Source organism: Bacillus rossius, chromosome 2, assembly GCF_032445375.1.
Source record: "Bacillus rossius redtenbacheri isolate Brsri chromosome 2, Brsri_v3, whole genome shotgun sequence".
NCBI classification, from domain to species: Eukaryota; Metazoa; Arthropoda; class Insecta; order Phasmatodea; family Bacillidae; genus Bacillus; species Bacillus rossius.
Window position 1 is genome coordinate 101020297 of NC_086331.1, and position 26012 is coordinate 101046308.

The following is a 26012-nucleotide window of genomic DNA, read 5'->3' on the forward strand; positions in this document are numbered from 1 at the left end:
ACAGTTGGTGTTGCTGCACTATAAATGCGCCTGCGCACTGTGATACTCATATGCGCAACCTGTTGGCTCAGCACGGTGTACCTACTTCCGGTCATTCACCGCAGTCCTCTGGTCTAATGCCTGCGGAAATTTTAGTTTTCACCCGCTAATGATGGGAGGAATATCTTTAAGGAAAGCTGTGTTGTTAGTCTGAAAAAAGGCTATGGTATTAAGGAATACGAACCATTACGAAGAAGAGATAGGATAGGTGTCGGCTCTATCCGGGTGGTCTGTGTACACTGTCGAAGTAAGGTGAGACTTTTTGACAGGTGCTGCAAGGAAAATTACATTTTGCGTAGTAAACAGTATTGACACACTCATATTCATTACACTACACCGTTAAAAATTTCAAACTACAAATTACAAAGAAATTTATAAAAAATTATCCAGATATCTTGGTAAATTATTTAATACCTTCTTAAAATTTGCAGGAATTGAGTTATCTTGCGTTGAAGAGACACTAAGTACAATCATATCGGAGTACAAACAAAACCTTCAAAAACTTAAGTCTCCAGCAAAACCACATATCGTCCTTCCACGAGAATATTCACCCGGTTTTCAATGGAACACAAAACTAGGACAAGGTTATATAGTGTATTTTCTAAGAAGGTCAAGTTTTATTGAACTAAGAAGAATTCTTCCTTAGTTTCAGGTGCATTCTTTGATGAAGGGTCGGTAATTTTAATGTAATTACTAGAAATGTAGTTAATCATTTATCTTTAACTATTTTGTTAATTTTATAACAATATTCAGCTGTCAAAGTCTAAATGTAGCCTGCAGCATATGTTAAAAACTCTCACCCTACCTTGAACATATTGTAGGTTCAACCCTATGAAATTCTGTTGTTACGTGAGTGCATTTCACGCCCGACACTGTGTTAAGAAAGAGTGATAATCTCCCTCCAGTTGGTGGATTCAAATTGTTTAACGCATTCCTCAGCATGGGATATTTTTAAACTAACAGCTTTAATCCGGAGTTATGACTCTTTTGGGGACAGGTTATCAAGTGTTTGAGGCCCAGCAACTGAGCATGCGATTGAAAACACATTCCTCCGCTACCTTTTGAGGAAGTTGTGGCGTCAAGCCAAAAACGCGTCATAGGAGTTATGTGGTCGATTCCTCAAGAGACTTATGCCTCCAAATGTTCTGCGTACAAAATTTTTCACAAAATTTTGTTGAATGTTTCGAAAATAATGTTGTACGGGATGGTGGTTATTTTAATAGCCTATTATAGTATTTTATGTTTTTTTATAGTATTCACAGAACGTTTCAGACACACACTGTATTAATTTTTATAGCCTTTCTAAAATTTCTAGAAATGTTTTTTTCAGTGAATTTTAAATACCGATATTAGTGAATTTTTTCAAAATACCAGAAATTATGGAAATTTAACAATGTCTTAGCTCCTTAAGTGTTCTATAAAGAACTATGTATGCGCAAGAGCATCTGAATGATTGTTTGATTACTCGACGACTATATATTGTTGGACTATTGACTACAAGTCTAAAGCTGGCAGTGGGCCACAATACGACCTGGTAGTGGGGATTTCCGACGCATACCCGAAAACGTAATTCTTAAACCATTTAATTTATTACTCGAGCAGTAGCCTGTCATTGAAGTTGGTTATTCTGCCATTATTGAACGCAAACAATATGTGTTTCGAAGGACTAAAAACGAAATTAATTCAAAGCTCATGTAACACGTATTTTAACTATTTAACTTAAAATAAATATTATAAATTCAAATGAAGAATTTCCAGATATAATAAAGTGCATTCGAAATAATTTTTAGTGAAAAAAAAAAACTAATTGTTTAGTCGTTTCTACTGAGGTGACCTAATAATGCCATTGAGGTTTGTGAATATGCCCATTTGGCCATGACCATGCTTTAGCAACAGATTTGGGGTTAATGTAATATGTTTTAAATTGTTTTTCAATATAAGAATGAGGAATAATTCTACATAAAATAAATAAAAAGGAAAGGCGCTTGATGAATAAACGAGAGTTGTGCGCAAGGTTTTAGTCTTTGTACGGACACAAAGTTTTGATGGCGCTTGTGCATCCACAAGAGTTAGCACTTAACAGTTGATTCCGTAATATCATGCCAGTGCATAATAAACATACTTTTATTTAAAAATTTTATTAATTTGATTTATATTTGAGTTTAGTAGGACGTTTTACATATTTCTATCGAAAATTCGATCATCATTCAGGCTTATAGTGAGATATGCAAAAAGTATCCTTTCTTGCATAATAATGTTACGAACGTGAGCAAGGCCACGACACGTGCAGGTGCAGAGCTGGCTGGCGGCTGCCACAAAATGATATGCGCCGCGCGCGCCTGGAAGATAACAAGGATTGTCGCTTTCCCCCTTCCTTTCCACCACTCCCCGCGTGGCGCCTTGCCTTTGACACGTAACTGACACCTGACAGCTGCGGAGTTACGCGAGCCGCCGACACGTGTTTCGAGAGATTTCTGCCATCGGGTCGGCGCAGAATGACGCGACTGGCCCCGGACGCGCTCGTGATTTCTGGAAATTGCGGCTGATATATAAAACGAGGACGGCGGCCCGAGGGAGCTGGGAGTTGAGCAGTGAGAGTTCAGTCGGGAGTTCTCCCGCGGCGGAGTTTCCGGGGACGATAGTGCCGCGGGTGCGGCAGAGTGGCGAAGTCCTTGGACGAAGGTTACAGGGCAGGAGTTCAGTGGAGTCGGGAGTTTTCCCGCGGCGGAGTTTCCGGGCGATAAAGCGGCGAAGTCCCTGGACGAAGGTTCCAGGGCGAAGAGTTCAGTTCCGGGCGATAGTGTCGCGCGGCGCGGCGGAGTCCCGAGCGAAGTTCCGAGTGAGGTGTCGAGCGGATCCTCGGCGAAGGCAAGTGCGTCGGCGGCGGCGGAGTGCGGCGACGTAGTCCCGCGGCGGAGATCCACGAGGGGTGCTGCGGCGAGAATTGCGCCAGAGGTGCGGCCCCGCGAGGTGTGTGGATTGTAAGAATTGAGTGACTGGGGAAGCAACATTATTTTTAAGTGCAATTGATTATTTGCAATTTTAGAAGATTATTTGTAAGTGACATAAGTAGTGGCCATCAATAAAACTGTGTGTAGTAAAATCTATTAATTGGGCTATCCTTTACGAACCCGCTGTAAATCGTAACAATATTATACCTGAGGTTTTATTACACGAACCTAACACTCGATTCATCAGGACACACCAGTGTTAGATAAAAAAAATATATATATATATATAATAGAATTTATAGTTATATTCTTGAGAGAAATGTATTTTTAGCTGTAATTTTGAGAAGCGAGTTTTTGAATTATTTCAGCGTTTAGTTTCTACAAATTAAAAAAAAATAATTTAGTTACATCTACTTAAATTTATGAGATGAGAGAGGTAAATGGCCAGAACCAGAGAGAGAGTGAGGGAGAAAAAGAGAGAAAAAGACAGAAAGTGAGAGAGAGAAAGAAAGAAAAAGAAAGATTGTGTGTGTGTGTGTGTGAAAGAGAAGCAATAACGGAGGCATGTGTGAAAGAAACGGGAAATAAGTTATAAGCTGACAGACAAATGTAAAATAAAGTGTATTTGTTATTCGCTAATATAGTTTTTCATTCTCGTAAATTCTTTCTTCGACTACCATTACACAAAAGAATAGTTTACACAATATTACCAATAAACTGTAAAAAGAAATTTTTAAGTAGAGATTTAGAGGAAATTGCAGGATTAAAATGAACTTTAAAACTCAGTTCTTGAGGAGGAAAAATAAATTAATTTTAAGCAGTAAATAGGGAACGGAAAAATTCGTGGTTTCAACAGTCTCCGGGGTGGACTGCACAGCTCTCTGCATTATTGAGCCAATACACCCTGCTCATTGGCTGCTTGACTTGTGAGACGTCTCAAGTAGTTTGCCCGTGATTCGATACTTCTTTGACTGAGGGTCTCTCACAGGCCCATAATCCTCCAGATAAACAACGAGACAATAGCACCAGCATTGCAAAGTTATAATTATTTTAATTTTAGCGTGTCGCGCAATTAATCAGCGAATTTTTCCGGTCACCAGCAGTAAAGCTCCAAACAGCATTTAGTAATAAACCGTTAGAATTTAACCAGTAAGAAATCTCCATAACATAGATAAATTAATGTTTTGCGACACTTAAAATAATAATAAATTCAAATGATAAATTATTTCAGTTTGATTTCGTGTAGGATACGTCATTAGGGCTCAAATCTTTGACATTGCTGGCGTTTACTTTATCTTCATTAGCAGTTTCTGGGCGTTCCCTTACATCTTTAGCCCAATTTGGTGGATGAAAAACGGTACCATGCTCGGAGGCATGAGAAACATGACTGCAATGAACATTGTGATGCACACATCTCATTTGCGATCAGTATGGTGTGCCATTTGCTTAAAATATAAACCAGCGTAAAAATGCGTAGACATGGCAAAGTCCGAACATACGAAGATCGGACACAAGACTGCCCAGCTACACATGTTGCTATTGTGGTAGAAGCTTCATACAAAGTTGCACTGCTCGGAGACATGAAAATCATTACTATCGCAATAACCCTGATCATAAAATACTTCTGTGTAATAAACTTGGGTACAAACTATACAAAAATCAAACCATCATAAAAATTGTATTACATATAAAAGTAATGTTTACTAATATGCACAGCAATGAAGTGTGCTTGTGTCATCGCTACAAACTAGTGAGGCTGTCTCACCGACTGAAGTGTGTAGAGATCCTCCAATAAAGATGGATTCACACGCGTTTTCTCATTGACATTGAGGGTTTTACATATCACAAAAGAGTGGTAGAAAAAATAATCCATCGCATGTATTATATCGATATAATTTCTTGCTTATGTTAAAATTATGCACAAAAATCTGAACACCTAAGGAAACCATTATTTTTGGATTATTACATGTTATCTATATTACCTCAAAACTCTTTCAGTTGCAATGTGTTTTAGCCACCTGATTAATAGCTGGATAAGATTTGCATCAAAACTCATCTCTTAGCATTTAGAATGGATAAGGGTGTGATCGGAACTAGATTCGATAGTGTTTTTTTTTTGCTTTACAGTTTAACATAATAATGAAAGTTTTTACCTATTTTAAACTAAAAATAATATTAATTAAACATACATTGCAGCGATAAAGCAATTTTATCTGCAGTATTTTTGTTTACTTAAGTTCAAAAAAGCTTTGTTGTAATAATGCCATATGGATTTAAAAAAATGTGTGTATTGTGATGATATAGTATTTTCTTTTTTATTAGGTGAAAATTCTTAAATAATCCTTGGAATTATTGTCAAATATATTGCAGAGTATATCGTATCTTCTAGCTTCTTTGGTTATATTTTTGAGAGACAGACACACAGAGAGATAGAGAGAGCGAGAAAAAAATTTTAGAAACACAGGGAGATACAAATAAGGCAAAGAGACAGAGACAGACAGACCATTAACTGTTGTGTGTACGTCACCAACAACACATTAATCATGAAATCAGATGTGCATTCGACACATACGCTGCATTTATGGTTTCTGGGGCTGCACAATGTATCATCAGCAGAACATCGCTGTAGAAGCAGAAGCACGATGATGTATGCTTTCAGCAAAAATTTTAGTGGACACAATAAAGCAATTGTGAGAAGAATCCTTCCCACTCACAGCTTTGGAATTTTCACCTGGAAATATGGACGTTTTAAAAGTTTAAAAGGGGAAATTTTTGCTATCGAGTCGAAGGTATCTAAAAGTTCTTTGAATTTAAAAATATTTTTGTGCACATACGCCATTGCTGGTTTTAACTGTATGTCAAAGAAAAACCACAAGAATGAACAAGAAAGATGAATACACAAACACACAAACAACCAGCATAAATAAGCCGATGTCAAATGTTAATCACATAGACCGCACAGACAGAAATTCGTGGAAGAAATTAGTCGGAAAAAATATCACAACACAGACAAAAAGTGGGCTGACAACAACGAGACAGATAAACAACTAACTTGGACGAAACAGTGACAAACAGACGAACCCAAAGACGATATAAACAGATAATCTGGACAACACACTACAACACAGCGACGTACAGGTGAAACCAGCGATGAAACTAAACAAATATTCTGGACAACGTAGTTAAAAATTTGGATAACCCTAGGTTTAGAATCCAGAGAGACTCTACCGTAAATCTTTTATTTTGGAGTGTAATATTTACTACGCTGAAAGCATTTATTAACGTCATGATGTAAACAACGGAAGTTCGACGGTCAATGCAGATGTAATAATTCTCACCGAGATCTCTGCTTCACTAATTTATACATGCCAGAGCAATATGGTAATTGGCATCTTCAGTTGAATCAGTTAAATTTTATAGCCGTGTAACAAGAAGAAAAAATTCCAAGCAATTGACAATAAATACTGTTCATTGAGTGAAATTTAACTAACCACAAATCACTTAGAAATTGCAGAGGTTAATCTAGTACAAAATTATAATGTCAGCTGCATAAAACGTTCCCGACAACATAGAACTATAGGAGACTGCTTAGTGTGTGCTTCGAATATTCCACGAGCATAAACAGAGGTCAGCTGTTAAAGACGAATGACGAATAACTTTAATTCAGTAACTAATTGTCTAGTTTAGTAAATTTCATTAAGTGATTGTAGTTTCAAAATATATTTCGAACGACTTTAGAGTAGTTGTTTTTTTAGGTAGTAATTAGTTATCATTCTGAGCTTAGAACATGTAGACTTATTATTTCAGAATAGCTAAACCATAAAGTTTTTATGAATTACTTTTGGGTTAAATATTATCAGAAGTTTTTTGTTACCATCACACACTATTAAAGTTTTCAATATTTCTTCCGAAAAATATTTCAAATCTCCTTGAAAACCACAGTTTAATTCTCGAAAGACATTTGTAGAAGAGATTCTGACAGTTAAGTTTTAGTTAATTGGAGGAAAGGAAACATAAATGAAAAAGTTATCATCAACGGTAAGGTATAAACATTTATGTGACGCTTGAGTGGAGAGAAACAGGGTGGTGATTGGTTAATAATAATATGAATATTTTGCTTTCTTTGTTATGTTGGTTTTTTAAACGAACCACAACACAAATATTTATTAACACGCTAATTAAAGGCGTAGTAAAGTACAGAGCTTAAGGGATTTAAGCATAATGCTGTATTGTTTTAATGAGAAAAATTTCCATGGGCGTTTTGAAATAATCATTTATAACAAACTGTTTGTTCATCTTCTCTAGTGTCGAATCATTGACACAAATAAGTTCGATTTTAATTTTAAAAAATTGTAAATATTCTTTCTTACTTCATGACTAACTGATGTCTTATTTTAATGAACACGCTAAATTAACAATTAAGCTCTCAGAAAGGAGTGATAGAGCATGATAAATAAACTGGTTTTCCAAAGATTATTTGGAACCATATATTTTAGGCAAATGTCAAAGTTAAAATTCCATGTAATGAAATACGATTAAAGCTGCTTCCAGGAGCAGTTTGGTCATAATCACACCGCCATTACTAAACTATCTTTGAACATAAAATTATTTATTTTGAGATTTTTTCAACTGAAGGTTGAAAAATTCAGATCATCCAAATTTAAATTTAATGTTTGAACATAAATTGCAGCAGACATTTACCTGTTTTTCCACGTCCTGGGGTTTCCAGTGCGGATGCCTCTTCTTCTCAATATCTCTGGAGAGTTCGCGATACGGTAACAAGGATCCCCAGTTCTGTCGGAATATCGGGCGCCACGACTCGAAATCCAGAACTGCAATACCTGAAATAAAGTGCATCGTAATTAAGTGGGCTACAGTACTTCATAGGATCAAACAAAAAAGCTTAATACACTGTTAAATTATAAACTATTATAAGGTAGTATGAAAGTATCTACACACTGACGATGTGAAAAAATTACATAAAATTTGAATCAAACTGAAACTCTTCAATATCATAAGACTGTTTTTTTTCCAATTTTTTTTATTTATGTTTCACAAATATCGTATACGTTCTTAAATTGAATTTTTCGTTTGCAATTAAGACTAGATCCAGTGTTGTCGCAAAATTGAATGCATAATTTAAAAAAATGGTAATCTGAAAAAAAATTAGTTTTATTTGATAAAGAAATCAAAATATTAATCAAACATGTGTAACTAATATAAACCACTAATGGTAAAAAAAACATATTAAATGCAATAGAAATTGACTAAATTGTCTAAAAAATAGGCTTTAAATTCAGGTAGGCCACCTAGGAGAAAAAAATTGATTAAATTAACAGATTAGGATCGAAACCACGTTCCTCACCACATCAGTATGATGCCTCAGTTCCATTGAATCTATTTAATAAAACCTTGCGATGCAGGATTAAAATCACGATTTTTCCCTACGCGAACAATGCCGCAGAGAACCCCAAAGCTTTGTATATCTGGTATGCTAACTGAAAATATGCATACTGAATAACTCATTCATCACACTTAAGCAATGATATTTAGTCATTTGTGAAATGTTCTATTGGATGTGAATGAGTCTACATAAATGATGTACAGTATATTTAATTGATACAGTTTTAATGCCTTGAAATAGGTTTAATCAATGATCTTGCACGAAATTCTTTTAGCATACCACAATCCTTACGCATTTTAACATGATTATTGGTTCGTTGATACTGCTCTCCTATTCTCATCCTTATGTAAACACTCCACTGAGAAAAATAAGCAGAAAAAGAACATAATTATTCTGGTTACGTTTCCATAGTAGCTTCAACCAAAACTTAAGGCCAACAACTTAATAGTGTACAATTTATAACACTACCGTAAGTTGCAGCAATGTTTATATTGTACCTGTAAACCAACATACAGTTATCCCTATATGTAAAAACTTGGAGAGTTTCCGCATACATAACATTTTTGTTCAGAGTCCCACTTTTTCACACTAGTACCAAAAAAGTGTCAACTCTCTATTACAGCTAGAGGAATTTAAGCTATGATGTTCGAGCCGAGCTTACCATCGAAGAAGTGGTTGGGCACGAGGTACTTAATTTCTTGGCGAATGGTGGTGAGGTGTAGCGTGAGGTTATCCATCTGAGGCCTCAACCCTCCCAGCTCTGCAGCTAGTACAGGAGGAAGTATCACCACTTACTCACATCTCGTGAGGGTGCAGCTATGGTGTTCGAGCCGAGCTTACCATCGAATAAGCGGTTGGGCACGAGGCGCTCCACCTCCTGGCGGATGGTGGTGAGGTGTAGCATGAGGTTATCCATCTGAGGCCTCAACCCTCCCAGCTCTGCAGCTAGTACAGGAGGAAGTATCACCACTTACTAACATCTCGTGAGGGTGCAGCTATGGTGTTCGAGCCGAGCTTACCATCGAAGAAGCGGTTGGGCACGAGGCGCTCCACCTCCTGGCGGATGGTGGTGAGGTGTAGCATGAGGTTATCCATCTGAGGCCTCAACCCTCCCAGCTCTGCAGCTAGTACAGGAGGAAGTATCACCACTTACTAACATCTCGTGAGGGTGCAGCTATGGTGTTCGAGCCGAGCTTACCATCGAAGAAGCGGTTGGGCACGAGGCGCTCCACCTCCTGGCGGATGGTGGTGAGGTGCAGCGTGAGGTTGCCCTCCTGGGGCACCCCGCCATTGCGGCGCTCCACCTTGCCGGCGGGTGTAGGCACGAGCGCCGGGAACAGCCCCGGGTCGTACAGGATGACGACGCGCTCGCCGCGGAACTGGTCTCCCTGGTTCTGCACCAGCCCCCACCGCGACAGGTCGCCGAACATCATGTTGTGCCGGTGGCACATGAACGTCGGTACGTTCCAGTACACTGGGAATGTTGCACCTCCAGGGCAGCTACAAACCAACCAGAACCCTCCTCGTCAGCAACCACTCACCAGACCTGCGCCGACATTGGTCAAACACCTTTAGGGCACTTGACTTGGGCAGACATGCCCTAGGTCAATCTTTCGCTCATAGGCATTTACAAGTAAAATAAATTCCTAATGTTTTACTTCATCCCAAACTAAAAGTAAGCCCAAAGAAAACCAGGGAAGGCAGGATTTCACTCTAGAAGATAATCTAAATTTTTGAAGCTGTCGTATCTAATATATATTATCCGTCATGGTTTTCGAATTATACGGATATACAATTACATTTAAAAATCTGCTAACTAATAAAACATTACTTCTTGCTCTGGGTTTTCGAAACATCTAACTCTATCATTGAATATGTGCTTCAGTTGTTAGGTATATTTTAAAGTAATTTTTTCCACAGAATATTTTGACTGTTATTTGCTGATTGCAGCCTTGTTCGTTTTTAATGGTGTCCGGAACAGTAAAGGTTATTGGTCATATTTGGTTTAGGGTAAACCATAAGAGTAAAAATGTATTTATTTTTACTTGTAGCACTCACACATAAGCTAGTCCCGGAAGACGGGCGAGGCACACGCCGACCTCACGTCCTGTTACCGGTGATCAGGGGTGGTTCCAGAAACACTAGTCTGTCACTCATCTCGTCCAGTAGAAATGATCTGCCTCTATTCTCTCCCAGGGGCACTCCTGCCTCTCGTTCCAGTAGCTGCTCTCTGCCTCTCATCTCTTTCAGGAGAGATTTGCTCTGCATTTCATCTCTCCCAGGTGCACTTTTCTGCCGCTCATCTTTCCCAGGTCACTCCTGCAACTCATTAATACAGGAGCACTGCACTGTCTCTCTTATATTCCAGGAGAACTGCTCTGCCACTAACTTCTCCTAGGAACACTGTTCTGCCTTTAATATCTTCCAGGGATTCGCCTGCCTCTTATCTCTCCCGAGAGACTGCTCCGCTTCTCATCTATCCCAGGAGCACAGTTCTGCCTCTTATCTCTCCTATGAACACTGTTCTGCCTCTTAATTCTTTTAAGAACTCTCCTGCATATAAACTCTCCCAGGAGCTCTTCTCTGCCACTTATATCTCTCAGGACCACACCAGTGAACAAGCGAAGTTGTAGCCCTTACACTGAATGGTTTATCTTCCAATGAATATTAAAAAAACTTGTGTCATTTTCTACACAGCTAGAAAATTGTTGTGTTTATCAAATACTTTACCTCTTTACATGTTTTATTTTTGATGCAGTAAGTATTTGATGATTCGTGACTTGTTTACAAAATGTGAATTCCGTTTAAATACGTACAAACTTACATTTTATAACTTCAACTAAAGTATGTTGGAATAACTATGAAGCTAATAAGGCCTCATAAAAAATTTCATCCTACACTGCTGCTATAACTTACGCAGCATTTCTTGGGTTAATATTCATTCAAACGCTTTTCTTAGAGTGCACATGCATGTCTCTCAAAAATGGATTTAGTAAATTTATCAAAACCAGAAATGTAAAAAATTAATATATAAGAAATTACCGATTATAAACTGACAACCACTCCGTTTAAACGGCATATTGACAGGCCTAAGACATAATATGAATTAATTCAAGTAATACTTTTAAATGTTTGAATATTTTTGGGAGAATATTTATAATAAACAGGTTTAGAGTAGTAGATAGTGGTCGGTTCTGTGGCTGGGTGCTGAGTGAGGAGCTGGAGCCGGGATCCGCAATATTAGACTGTGATGTCAATGATCTTGACCTTTGACACTGACCTTCCAAATTCGTAAAAATTAACCCTAAATTTGCCAAAATTGACCAAGCATTTGTGAAAATCGACTAAACAGTTTACGTTTGGAGGAGATATTTCCCACTCAAAAAGCTCAAAAAATGTAAAAATTAAAAAATTCTCATTTTACAGGAAATATTTTCCAACAAAAAAAAAATTCCTTTTAAGTTTGAGTTTTAAAGAACTAAATGCCCCCAAACAGGCTTAAATTCCCTCCTACCAGCCTCCAGTAAGCCTCCGCTGGGAGGGACATTTGACCTTGGCATTGTGCTTTGTCTTCGACCATGACCCTGGCCACCATATTGGATGACTTCACGGACGACATCTTGGATTTTAGAACATTCCGCGATTTTGAATTCCGCTATCTTGAAAGATCCGAATGACATTGTTAGTACTAGATGAGCGACCGCTTGGGGACACCACGTGCCGTTAGCACTACCATTTACCGACCTCCATAGCGCAGTAGGATGCACGCCGGCTGTCGGTGCGAAGGTCGTGGTTTCGAGTCCCAGATAAGGCGTGGGAGTGAATTTGCAAGTATCAACATTGGTCACAAAATAAGTCAAAGTTAAATAATTTGTAAAAATATCAATAATAAGAATTATTGAATGAGGGAATGGTGGGCTCATAATTGATTTAAAATGAACCAATGAGCCAAAAAAAAAATTAATAAAACGGTCAGAGGCTCTGCTCCGCACTATAGTACTCTAGGTCATGGCTTCGAATCCGACCACCTCCAAATTATTTTTTAAATTATTTATATATTTTTAGGAACCACCATAAATACTATCATAAAGCAATTTTTATAGTAGTAGTAGCCAATATCGTAAAAAAAGAAATAAATATGCGGCTGAAGATGGTAGAGTTTCCCGCAGGCAACCCCAGCATACTCCAGTTTGCAAACAGTGAACCATGAGGCAGAATTGTGGATGACAATGACGAATGTTACCGAATGTGTTCGAAGAGATCTCGATCATAGGCTTCGAGCGATGGACATGCCCAAATTTGGCGGAATCGTTACGATTGGCAAGACACAACTTAGCATGCCACCAAATCGTAGTCTTATAAGAAATACATTGCCCCTAAATCAGCTATTCTACACTACTATAGTAAGAGGGCAATATTAAAGTAGAGTACAAAAAACTACTTCTTACCTCATGGCAGTTAATATTTGTTACACAGTCAAGCAACGCAGATGGCAAGAACTGTTAACAGTGCACAACTATATTTGTACTTAATCAGTGTAGTGAAATGTTTTCATACCTAGAAAATATTTCAAAACCGGATATTTAACCCATTTTACTTACTTTAAAACTATTTTTACTTTTATCACCTTCAACTTTTGAACTCGAACCTTTGAATTAGCTTTAAAAGTTTAGTACCTTAACCTCTCGACCATCTTGAACACTAATAAATCATGACGTAATGGGAATACCACTTTCGTAACTTAATGTAAATTAAATGGAGCTTTGTCATTATAAATTGAATATGTTGTATTGTTTTTAGTTTCTTAGTAGTTTCAAACATACTCTGACAAATATTTTTCACTTTTACACTGATGTAAGCCTATGTAGTGCATTCTGTTAGTCTTCTATTTGTGAAGGATAGTTCATATTTGGATACCAACATGAAATTTGGCACAGGTTGTCTTTAACATGCCTTTGTGTAAAAACCATCGAGACACAACTCATAGTTGCCCCCAGAGCAGGCTGGGGGGGGGGGGGGGTGTTATGGAATAGAAAATAATTTTTTTTTACTGCTGAGTAACTTATTTTTTTTGCTGTTGAAATAATAAAATAATGTTTTCCTGTGCAGAAGGGAGATAAATATGTGAAATATACGTTACTGTGCTACTTTGTGTTTTTATTGATTATGTATGAGGATGTGAACATTAAATAGTATACTTATATTTGTCAGGGCCAGCGCGTCCATATAGGCGAACTAGGCAACCGCCTAGGGCGCCAAGTAGCTGGGGGCGGCGCAGCACGACACATAACAGCTGATATAATATGTTTAACGATTATTGAAACTAGATGAAAATGGATTTTTGTAACGGTTTGGAATGTTTATATTGATATAAGTAATTATTTAAAGTCCACGGTGACCTGTTTATGATTTGTAATAAGCAAAAAAAAAAAAAACACAAGCCTGCTTACATTTGATTGTTGACAAAATCTTAGGCTTACGTGATGTATTTTGAGGGAAGGAAATTTTTTTTTGGGGTGTCCCGGGAGGGGGGGGGGCATTAAGGTTTTTCGCCTAGGGCGCCAATTTACCTTGCACCGGCCCTGATGTTTTTCTACAGGTTTGTTTGAAAACTGAACTGGAACATGATGTCATCCAAACGGAAACATAGTTTGGTAGAGGACTTAACGTCCATTCCTCCTGCTGTTGAATGGGATAGATGCATCATGTGTCAACAGGTCAGTGATCAAAAACTAGTGAATGCATCAGAAAATGGACTAATGTCGTTAACTGAAGATCTGGAGGGATTCAGGACTCTCGGCGCTCTACCGAAGTGGGTTCTTTTCTCCCAATTTGATGAAGGAAGTGGTATAGCCGAAACATTTATTTCACATGGCGCCAAATTTCGAAAGGTTTGCAGAAACAAGTTTGATAAACAAAAGCTTAATCGAGTAAAATGCAAAAAAAAAAAAAATCCAATCAAGATTCCAGTGAGTCTATTTCGAAACGAGTGAAGAGGTCAGAAGCAAACTCTGTGGATATACATAGCAGCTGTTTGTTTTGTGATGGAAGTGAGAAAGAAACACTTGTATCAGCACAAACACTGGACATCGGACCAACAGTAAGGTTTTTGGCACTGGAACTTGAAGACAATAAATTTTTGAAGAAATTTACATCTCCAGACTTTGTTGCTTTAGAGGCAAAATATCACAAAAAATGTCATGCAAGCTTCAGAAATCGTGCTCGTGCAAAGGAACGCAACGAAGGAAGAAAGGAAGGGGGAGAGGCAGACGAGTGTACTAGACTAAAAGAAGAACTAATTTCGTATGCTTGGCACATTGTACTGCTAGTATTGTAGATGGTGCCGCCTTTGTGCATTGGCTCCATCCTTCTTCATCAAAGACTTTCGTCGACTTCACGCACAAGGTTTTCCTTCCAGCTGTGAAAGATCGCCTCCAGCATGTAGAAAGACTTGACATAATCTTTGATCGATGCATAGGCAGCCTTAAATCCGATACAAGATCAAAACGAGGTAGTGGACAAAACGTTATTGTGAAGCCCAGTACACCTTTTCCGAAGACATTCAACAAATTTCTTCTTGATGATGACAACAAAAAACAACTGTTTCATCTTCTTGCTACAGCGATAACAACATGTGAAATAGGTAAAAAAAAACTTCTAGTATGCAGTGACGAAGATCAAGTTACGAGCTCTGGCAACGTAACATTCAACAGTGAAGGTGTTGCACCATGCAATCATGAGGAGGCTGACAGTAGACTTATATTACATGTGAAAAACTGTGTTGAGGCTGGCCATAAGAATGTTGCTCTTGTTACAGTGGATTCGGATGTGGTAGTTATTGCAGCAGCTGCCTTGTCGGAGTTAAAATCAATGGGTTTGCAAAACCTTTGGTAAGAACAAAACATATTTCTCATTAAGTGTGTTCTTAGAAAATATTCCAAATGATATAAGAGCAGCTTTACCATTCTTTCACGCACTCACAGGGTGCGACACGGTCTCGGCTTTTTATGGGATTGGAAAACAGAGGGCCTGGAATATTTGGAAAAGAGTGCCAGATATTACACCAGTCTTCAATCGCTTGTCAATCTCTATAGAAATTCAAGAACAAGATTTCAACATGATCGCATTCTTCTGTACGACACGACTATCACCGCAAAAAGTGTAAATGAATGCCGCAGGATTTTGTTCACAAAAAAAAAACGATCGATCGAGAATATCCTACTGACAGAAGACGCTTTACGGCTGCATGTGAAGCGTGCGATGCTGCATGCAGGCGGTGATTTGGAATCAGTGCCTTCAACGTCAATTGAAAGTTCCAGAAATTACATTTTTTGGATGGAAAAGGAAATCCTCTTCGGGGTATGAACCAATTTGGACAACTATTCCAGAAGTTTCAAAAGAAGATTCTCAGTTGATTTGTTGCCACTGCAAAACCATGTGCTCAAGGAACTTCAAGTGTGCGAAAAACTGTCTTCCCTGTACTTCATTATGTGCCTGCGACGGACAATGTGCAACTTAAACCAGCTTTTATGAAGTGGAAGATCCGCGATTTAAAATATAACTCTGACTCCATGCTCTGATCAAACATAAATGTGAACAAAATATTTGCTAAATGAGTAATTAATTGCAAGTAGGATCAGTTGATCTGTGAACAATGTGTCAATACCTCATGTATATGAATGACAGAAGTTTTATAACTTATTCATCCGCAAGTAAGTACCTATTACACAAGTGAAGTAGGTAGGGAATGAAATTAAAGTATATATGATTAACTCTCAACATTTATGAAAACTAATTAGTGTAAATTTGCTTTCAATTAATTGCTACATTAATTTCAGTTCATCATTAATCTCCATATTCTGAACATATTAATGTTGATTCACAGTTATTATTGGAAATAAATAATGCATTTTAATTTATTTTTAATGTTATAACTAGTAACAAAGATCTAAAGACATTTTTCCTCACTTTCAATGTCATACTTTTTATTTATGAGCTACAGTATTTACAGTATCGTACTTTTTGTAGTATTTTAATGTTCTTAGCATTTTAAAGTTCAATTTTGTTGCCTAACGACTCGTTAAATGAAAAAACTCTTAGAGACCTTTCTTAATGAAAATTTTATGATGCATATTTTTTTCTTGAAATATTTTTTGATAAAAAGTACTATTTTTGATCAATCATAAAAAAACTCTTTTTTCATTGACATTTTCACCCCTCTTTCCCCTCTGGGGGGATACGCGAGTTGTGTCTCGATTGTTTTTAAATAAGACTATGCCCAAGATAGTCCTGTCAAAATTTCATGCTGGTATCCGAATATGAACTATCAAAAGACTAACAGAACGCACTAATGAGTGTTCCTACGAGTACAGTGTACTGACAGAAAGCAGGACACTGTTTAATTTAACACTTGTGTGTGTAATTTTGCCTATAAATCCAGATGTGTAACTTAACACGTAAGTATTTTTAATAAAATATGAACATTTGTGTATTTTTACCGAAGGTTGTAACATAATTTGGTTTTATGGATACATTTGTGTAAACTTTTACCAACTGTATTAGTTTTTTAAAACTACACGACAAAACTGCAAATTTACTGAACTATTGTGTATGTAATTTTGAGATATTTTTTTTAGTGTAGGTGGTTTCTCTGCAATGTTGAGAAAGCACTCGCCTAAGGCGTCATCACATCGCAGTCGTCAGGGCTTCGTGCTGGCTACCAGCGAGAGTCGAGGCAGTCAAATGGGACTTTGGACCGTACCTATACAATACTTCTTCGAATGACCATTTTATTTTATTCCGTATTCGCCGTAGGAACAAAGAAAGACTCGCGCTGGCACCACGCTAGTGCGACAAGCGCGATGCGAAGGACGTGACGCGAATGAAAGAATTTCCCAGCCAATCACGTTCGTCTCATTTATGACGTCAGCATGACCAAATTCATGGACGTAACCACTTCCTACTCAAAAAGATATTCTATATGTGTAGCGCGGCAATACTGGAATGTGCGCCAGAAATTAATTTTCAAAGGATTGTTGGACTATTTCAGTGGTATAATTTTTATTACTATTCACGTATTTAAAAATGTTTTGTTTACTGAATTAATCTGTAAAATATTTCAAAAGTGTTCACGTACAGCGATATTGTCTTAATACTCTAAATAACGTAACATTTAGATTAAACAATATTTATATCTAATATGTTTACTAAAAACATGTGTGCGTGCAGTCCACTCGGGACAGTAGTGAAACTTCATGAATATTAGTTATAGTTAGAGATAAATTACTAATATTTTTGAAGTGAAAACTTCTATAGGAAGGTTTGGATAGGGAGTAAATTCATGTAAGTCATCATCGACATGGTCATGTGACGTGAATGTGTATATATATATAGACACACACATACATACACAATTCAGTGGTGCGCGCGCAGCCAGTACGCGTCTTCAGTCCCTGTACATCAGTGCTGTGCATATGTGAATCGAACGTGTGTATACAGTGTTCAAATGGTGTTTTTGTCCAATTTTTATTTTAAATCTTAAGTATACGATTACTGTGCAGTACAAAGTAAGTATATAATATATTAATATTCTCATATAGATATATAGTTTGAATAACCAAGAAAACAGAGTCTTTGTAGCAATATAACCTAAAGATTAAGAACATCATTATTTTTTTTAATACCTACAATTACTATGCAATGCGTATTTTATAGTAATTTAGGAGTTATTTTACTAACGTGATAAAATAAATTTGTTGTGAGATAATATTTTTTCGTAACATTTGCGAAAAAGTCTCTGATTTTTATCAAAAAAATATTTTATTATGTTACACAATTATATTTTACATAGTATTTCTTATTTCAAATCAAATTTGTATTTTATTAATTCTATTATTAATATTAATAATAGTTACTTCTATTATCATTATTAATTCTATCATTTGAAGTTTAGGAAAAATAACTGTGTACGTTATATTGTTATTCTCTCTAAAGATATATTTTTTATATTTTTATTAGATCCTCGATTTTGTGTGGAAACTGAGTCTTGGTAGCAATATAACCTAAAAATTAAGAAAATTATTTTTTTAATACTTACAATTACTATGCAATACGTATTTTAAAGTAATTTAGGAGTTATTTTACTAACGTGATAAAACAAATTTGTTGTGTGATAATATTTTTTCGTAAAAATTGCGAAAACGTTTTCACTTCTGTCGGCAGTCCTCATGACTACTTTCACATTTTTTTAATAGAACAAGGGATAATAATCGAGAATAGTAAGTATGCGGGTATGATCTCAAATGAAATAATTTATTCATTTTCACACGAATAAATAAATTATATTTTCTTTGAACACTAAAAGTACGAATTTTTTTTTCTGTACATTCGAAATAAACTTTAATTTTAAATAATTCTTAAACCTGAAGCTGGCCAATAATTAGGTAGTTTATTAAGCTTAAATAATTGTCCAAATAGACGTGTGTAGTCTGAGGTAGTATCTGGCATGTGAAAGTGACAACATGGCATACTAATAGGACCTAGTTCAATGCTACTTTGTTGATCCACAGTCACCCACAGCTACACTCTGATCGATAAATATTCACGCCTCTTAGTTGAACTTAACATATTTACACATTCGTGGGTTCGTAACTATAATACGGTGTGTAGTTTAGATAATAAAATAATAATTCGTGACAAATAATTACCCATTTCAAACTAAAGCATGAAAAGCATTATACCAGCAGATATATTTAGTTACACCTCTAAAACAATACTCACATAAAACTGTTTAGCAATACTTATTTACACAAGTAATTAAATTAATGTTACATACATGAAAGAACAATATTTTCTTTCGAATATGACCCGTGGCGCGGCGCAAAAAATAAGCTCAAACCTCTGCCCCAATACTCCTTAAAGTCGGGGTGGCATCAGGTGCAGGCGGGTCCCTACCGCCGCGACCCGCCTATCCCTGCAGCATGTCAGGGTTACACCTGAGCCGCACGCCGCCACGTGGAGCCTGCTCAAGGCTGCTCCAGCGATCATCATACGCGCCAACGGCTCCGGAGTGGAGATAGCGCGACGTCCACCCCCAAGAAACAACCACGCACTTGAAAGTGCGCGAGTGCGCAAGAGCGCAAGACCGCAAGAGCGCGAGAAAGCAAGAGTGCAAGAGAGCAAGAGAGAAAGAGAGAGAGCACGCAAGAGAGCAAGAGAGAAAGAGCGCAAGAGAGCAAAAGCGCAAGAGCGCAAGAGCGCAAGAGAGCAAAAGCCCAAGAGCGCAAGATCGCAAGTATGCTGCGTCATTTCTACCTTTCCCTGCCATCTCCTCTATCGGTTCCCCTACCACGTACCTAACTATTCCCCTCCTCTACCGGTTCCCTCACAAAATACCTAGCTATTTCCCCTCATGCGATCGGAATTTTCGTAACTCTCGAAAATTGTTACCCTCCACATAAATAAGTTTTACTTCAAATTTTTTTATAACATAGAATCATTATATACATAATAGTTTTTTTTCTCGCTCACAATAACGCGATATTTTACTGTCGTGTCGCGTCCTTAGCATGGCGTCCGCCCCTGCATTTTGATTCCAACATAAGTTACAAAGAGCGAGTGAATTTATTGACATTTATATTTTTATTAATACTTGCTTACCCTTTCTGTGCTTTGTTTTACGGTCACTTAAGTCTTAAAAACAATCGAAGTACGAAATTATATAAAGTAAATGTTATTGTTAATGTTCAGACGAACTAATTTTTGGCTTTTGGGTAGAGAGCAAGTCTAAGGGAATGAAAATTTGGCGATGTTTCGGCTTGCCATGTTGTAGACATTTTTAATAGCGATTAACAACCCAAGGCCGGTTGTTCTGACACAGTGCTGAAATAGGACCATTCAAAGCCAAGCTGTGATTGGTCCCTGTGTACGGCCATGATTGTGCAATGGTCTAGCCAACAAGACTGTACCTGCTTAGTAGAAGCTTAATTCATATACTTTTATTGCCCGTTAAATTGTTTAAAATACGTTTATCTAGTTGTGTGGAATAGGCAACTATTTCTCCCCAAACATTCTGCCATTTACATGGTCACGAGAGTCTACGAGCAAGATGTAAGTCTCGTGGGAAGCAATATGGACCAATGTTTTGAACTTATTTTTTTCGCAATGAACCTTCAGCCGAAGTTTGCCGATCGGATTTGGATTTGTTCTTTACAGCAAAGCATCCGCACCAGCTGTCCTAGGCGAGCAATGATAATGAGTCGTTTCTCCTATTACTGGGTGTCGTGAGCACAGGCAACACCACGGCGATGGCAGCCGTGACGTTCCAATGCTTGGCAAGGCTGGGTGATGGTTCGCCATCGCCTTCTGCGGGACGAAGGCGAAAGAGACATCAAAAACATCCCGCGCTGAACCCAGGGAGAAGGTTCTCCGAGCGGGAATCGAACCCGGGCCCCTTGACCCGCTAGCCACTGGAACCAGTGGGCGGACATGCGAAAATTACGTCACGGAAATGCAATAGCCCAGCGGGGATGGCGAGGCCGACCTTTGAACTGTTTACAGCGTACTTCCAAGAGCTGCTTGGTCTCTTCTCTGCGGTGGAAGCCGTGACCTCTGCAGCTGCTTCGTGGATGACTAGAGTGCAATCTTCGTGACGCAACGTCTCGCTCAGTCAGCTGTGGTCCATGCGGCATTGCAACACACTCGCGCTGTCAACAGTTCCCGTCTGAAGGCGCCCGTCTGGGGAGGCGGGAAGTGCTTCTAGCCCGGTGTCACCCCCAAGCGGCGCGCACAGGATAAACGTGAGATTTGAGTGGTGCCCGCAACATTACATGGCGGAGACATGAAGGTAACGGCGTATTGCAAGTCCTGCGAGTGCTTTCAGAAAAAATTACCGGGAGTTTCACATCTAAATAATTCTCTGCTCACATCAGGTTTTAGCAATTTACACTATAAAAAAGGGGTTATGTACTTACTTGGCATAATAAAAAAAACTAACTTTCATTTTGCATACTAATAATTAATAGAAATATAATAAATAAAGGACTAAAGTAATATTATAATGTAATAGCGGTTCGTAAAATATAAATTCAAATTCAAAAAATATAAACACGTGTATATAATTTATTATTTAATTTAATAAAATAAGATATTTACATTTTAATTAATAATGGAAATCAATAAGCATCCTGAACGTATATTCGAATTTATTAAAGTTTGAATAATAATTAAATAATAATGCGATAATTTATAATGTAAATAAATTATACATACGGCCACACAACCTCACTTATACACATACACTTGAAAAAGTTTAACAACACATTTTATATTACTAATACTCAGAATAAATATATTTTTTAATGATATAGACCAGTATTCAATAGAAATGAAGTATAATATTTGAAAGAACATAACTAATTTTTATTTGCATGAAGCTTTTTGTATGTAGTCATTTTTCATCCTGGGAAAATTTCGTTGAATTGTGCGCGCGCATCGTAAAAATTCTCTCTCATCATTTTTTCATAACGCGCTTAAAGAAGTATAACTTCAAAACGGAGATTTTAAAAAAAGAAAAACATGCGGGTCTTTTAGTACTCGCCAGATATGTGTAATATCTAACCTAGGTAACGAGCAAACTCATGTGTTCTCATGTTTAAAATATACTTATAATACGAAATTCGGACAATAAATTTTATCATATAATTCTTTAAAATAATGCCGTGCGTGGAATATAAATATACGCAAATTGTGTCACGTAGTTTCCGCATACGCCACTAGAATTCGTTGCCGGAGTAGCTACGTCGACTATTGAATCAATTAATTAGCAGACCGAAATGTTAAACTATATAATGAAACGCCTCCGATAAAAGCAAAAGAGACTTGAACAGTTTCTAAACCCTGGCTTGGACCTGATATTCGATAAGGGATGTTATTAAAATACTGCCAATCTTGTTAAAATTCATTTAACAGTTTATACTATAAAGTTTCACTATGGTTTTGTGAGCTTTGGTGTGTGCGATCCGCCACAGATGGCAGCATCGGGGTAACACATTTCCGTTCCATGCGACTTCCGTCCCATTCACGTAATTACTTCTAACCAAAGCCGTGCACCGAGAGCTTAGATGCTACTATAATTTACTATTTAATTACTTTCAATAACATATTCCATTCACATATATTCAACAGTTTTTAAATAGCAGGTGTTGTTCGAAAGCTCTTCACACCGTATGTGCGCCTAGGTAGGCTTGGCCCTTGAATCTACAAAAAAAAAAAAAAAAAAAAAAAAAAAAAAAAAAAAAACACTGATTACAATCTATCTAAGGGACTGCGCAAATTTAAGGATTTAATAGCAAAGTTTATGGATAATGGGTTTATCTGCTTGTAGCAGGAACTCAATGAAATTAAAATCTTACAAACGAAACCTCCAGAAACTGTGTTAAGTTTTCATGATCCAATTTTATGGATCTACGAAGAACCTTTCGTTTGAGGTAAATTCTAACAGCGTGGAAGATGATCTATGCTAGAATTTTGCTCCCGATATTGAAAACTCAGTGCGGTTTCATTTCCTCCTTAGCTCTTTATCGATATCATCTAAACCCTTATTATTTTTCTTAAGAGGAGTTTAATAATTAGCTTTGGTCGAAAAAAATTAAGATTTATTTATCGAACAGCTATAGTGTGGGAAATTAGCCTCTTATTATAATAATGAGAGAAATCCGCGCATTGTACTAAAAAGTTCATAGAAATAGACAAAAATAATATTTTTCATAAAATTTCTGATCATTGCCTAAATTTCTACGAGTGACTTGTTAGCTACAGATTGTAATGCTTTTTTATGGTTCAGAATTTTAATTTATTTAAAACACCATTTGTATTTTAATGTTTGTCGGTTGCACAATGTGTTTGCCGATAGGGGATTTAAAAAGGTTTGCGAATTCCAACGTGATGATTATATTAAAATATTTATTGTCCCATGAAATAGTGCCGCATGCACAAAAAAACATTACTTAGAAGGTGGTAATAAATCATATTATTTAAAAAAATAAAATAGTTTTTTTTTTTTTTTTTTTTTTTTTTTTTTCGTTTTGGCTGATTTCTAAGAACGTTTAAATCGATGTGCGATCGGAAGATGTAAACCCGATTTTTAAGTTATTTGCATTGTTTAAATTCTTATTATAGGAGGCAATTTTAAAATAAAATAGCGGTTCAAAAATTTTTTTTTAGCTTATTCGTTTAGTTACGCCACCGACTTAAGTTACATGTCAGAAGGCTTGGTGGGAGAATACCTGTACAATTACTTACTGACAGTCCGCAAGCAATTTCATCACTGGTTCCGTCTGTCGTTATGTTGTCCTAGGTTGTTGTTTGATTTTTCTGCATCTGTCACAGCTGTTTCGTCGTGGTCAGCCCACTGTGTTCCTCTGAGCCGTGATTTTATCCGGCTGATTTTAACTTGTTTTCTACGTGTTTGTGTAAGCATCTTTCTTGTCCAAGCGGTTCATTTATAACACGTCATTGCTGGTTTTCTCGGAATGTGTCCATATAAATGTTTTAAATGAGTCCTTTTCGTTGCTAGAATCATTCAAAGAACGTGCAGACCTGAGCCGCGCGAATGTGCTTCCTCGTCTCACCGAGAGACCGCAGCGTCGCTTGGCGATCGAATTTCGCGTCCGGCTCGGCTCATCCGTCTGGAGGAGCTTTCTCTCACATCCCAGATCGTGTCGTCGCACTGCGAACAGGTTTCGCACTGCGGCGGGCCCGTTGGCCACTTACACTGGCGAGCCCCTCCCGCTCACTACCGTAATCATCTAGCGTGGTTTCGCACTGCGGTGGGCCCGCAAGCTCACTTACACTGTCGAGCCCCTCCTGCTTACTACCAGAGTCACGCAGCTTGGTTTCGCACTGCGGTGGGCCCGCGGGCTCACTTACACTGGCGAGCCCCTCCCACCTACTACCAGACTCGCGCAGCGTGGTTTCGCACTGTGGCGGGCCCACGGGATCACTTACACTGGCGAGCCCCTCCCACTCACTACCAGACTCATGTAGAATGGTTTCGCACTGCGGCGGGCCCGCGGGCTCACTTACACTGGCGAGCCCCTCCCACCTACTACCAGACTCGCGCAGCGTGGTTTCGCACTGTGGCGGGCCCATGGGATCACTTACACTGGCAAGCCCCTCCCGCTCACTACCAGACTCATGTAGAATGGTTTCGCACTGCGGCGGGCCTGCGGGCTCACTTACACTGGCGAGCCCCTCCCACCTACTACCAGACTCGCGCAGCGTGGTTTCGCACTGTGGCGGGCCCACGGGATCACTTACACTGGCGAGCCCCTCCCGCTCACTACCAGACTGATGTAGAATGGTTTCTCACTGCGGCGGGCCCGCGGGCTCACTTACACTGGCGAACCCCTCCTGCTTACTACCAGAGTCACGCAGCTTGGTTTCGCACTGTGGTGGGCCCGTTGGCCACTTACACTGGCGAGCCCCTCCCGCCACTACCGGACTCGCGCAGCGTGGTTTTGCACTGCGGTGGGCCCGCGGGCTCTCTGACACTGGCGAGCACTTTCTGCCCATTGCCGGACTCAGGTAGCGCGGTGTTCGCACTGCGGCGGGCCCACGGGCTCACTTAGACAGGCAAGCCCCTCCCGCCTACTACCAGACTCGCGCAACGTGGTTTCGCACTGCGGTGAGCCCACAGGCTCACTTACACTGGCGAGCACTTCCCGCACACTACCAGCCTCATGTAGCATGGTTTCGCACTGTGGTGGGCTCGCGGGCTCACTCACACTGGCGAGCACTTTCCGCCCATTGCCGGACTCAGGTAGCTCGGAGTTCGCACTGCGGTGGGCCCACGGGCTCACTTACACTGGCGAGCTCCTCCCACCTCTACCAGACTGGCGCAGCGTGGTTTCGCAATGTGGCGGGCCCACGGGATCACTTACACTGGGCAGCCCTTCCCGCTCACTACCAGACACAATAGTGTGGATTAGCACTGCGGCGGGGCCGCGGGCTCACTTACACTGGCGAACCCCCCCTTGTCACTACCAGAGTCACTCAGCTTGGTTTCGCACTGCGGCGGGCCCATTGGCTCACTTACACTGGCGAGCCCCTCCCACCTACTACCAGACTCGCGCATCGTGGTTTCGCACTGCGGCGGGCCCATTGGCCACTTACACTGGCGAGCCCCTCCCGCCCACTAACGGACTTATCTAGTGTGGCTTCGCACTGCGGCGGGCCCGCGGGCTTACTTACACTGGCGAGCCCCTCCTGCTTACTACCATACTCGCGCAGTGTAGTTTGAACTGCGGTGGGCTCGCGGGCCTACTTACACTGTCGAGCCCCTCCCGCCCACTACCGGACTCGCGCAGCGTGGTTTCGCACTGCAGTTGGCCCGCGGGCTCACTTACACTGGCGAGCAAATCCCGTCTACTGCCGGACTCAGGTAGCGCGGTGTTCGCACTCCGGCGGGCCCTCGTGCTCACTTACACTGGCAAGCCCCTCCCGCCTACTACCAGACTCGCGCAGCGTGGTTTCGCACTGCGGTGAGCCCACATGCTCACTTATACTGGCGAGCCCCTCCCGCTCACTACCAGACTCACATAGCATGGTTTCGCACTGGG

At 39.2% G+C, this 26012-nt stretch overlaps 1 protein-coding gene across 1 annotated transcript in view; it reads right to left on the reverse strand.

Annotated features, from left to right (window-relative positions):
• Positions 1-26012, reverse strand: part of LOC134529521 (hyaluronidase-like) — a 67848-nt gene that overhangs the window by 11400 nt on the left and 30436 nt on the right. The window contains exons 2-3 of the mRNA XM_063363696.1: positions 9593-9894; positions 7692-7831 (exon numbers count right to left, since the gene is read on the reverse strand). Of these exons, the coding sequence (XP_063219766.1) occupies positions 7692-7831; positions 9593-9894 (442 nt within the window). The remainder of the gene's footprint in view (positions 1-7691; positions 7832-9592; positions 9895-26012) is intronic.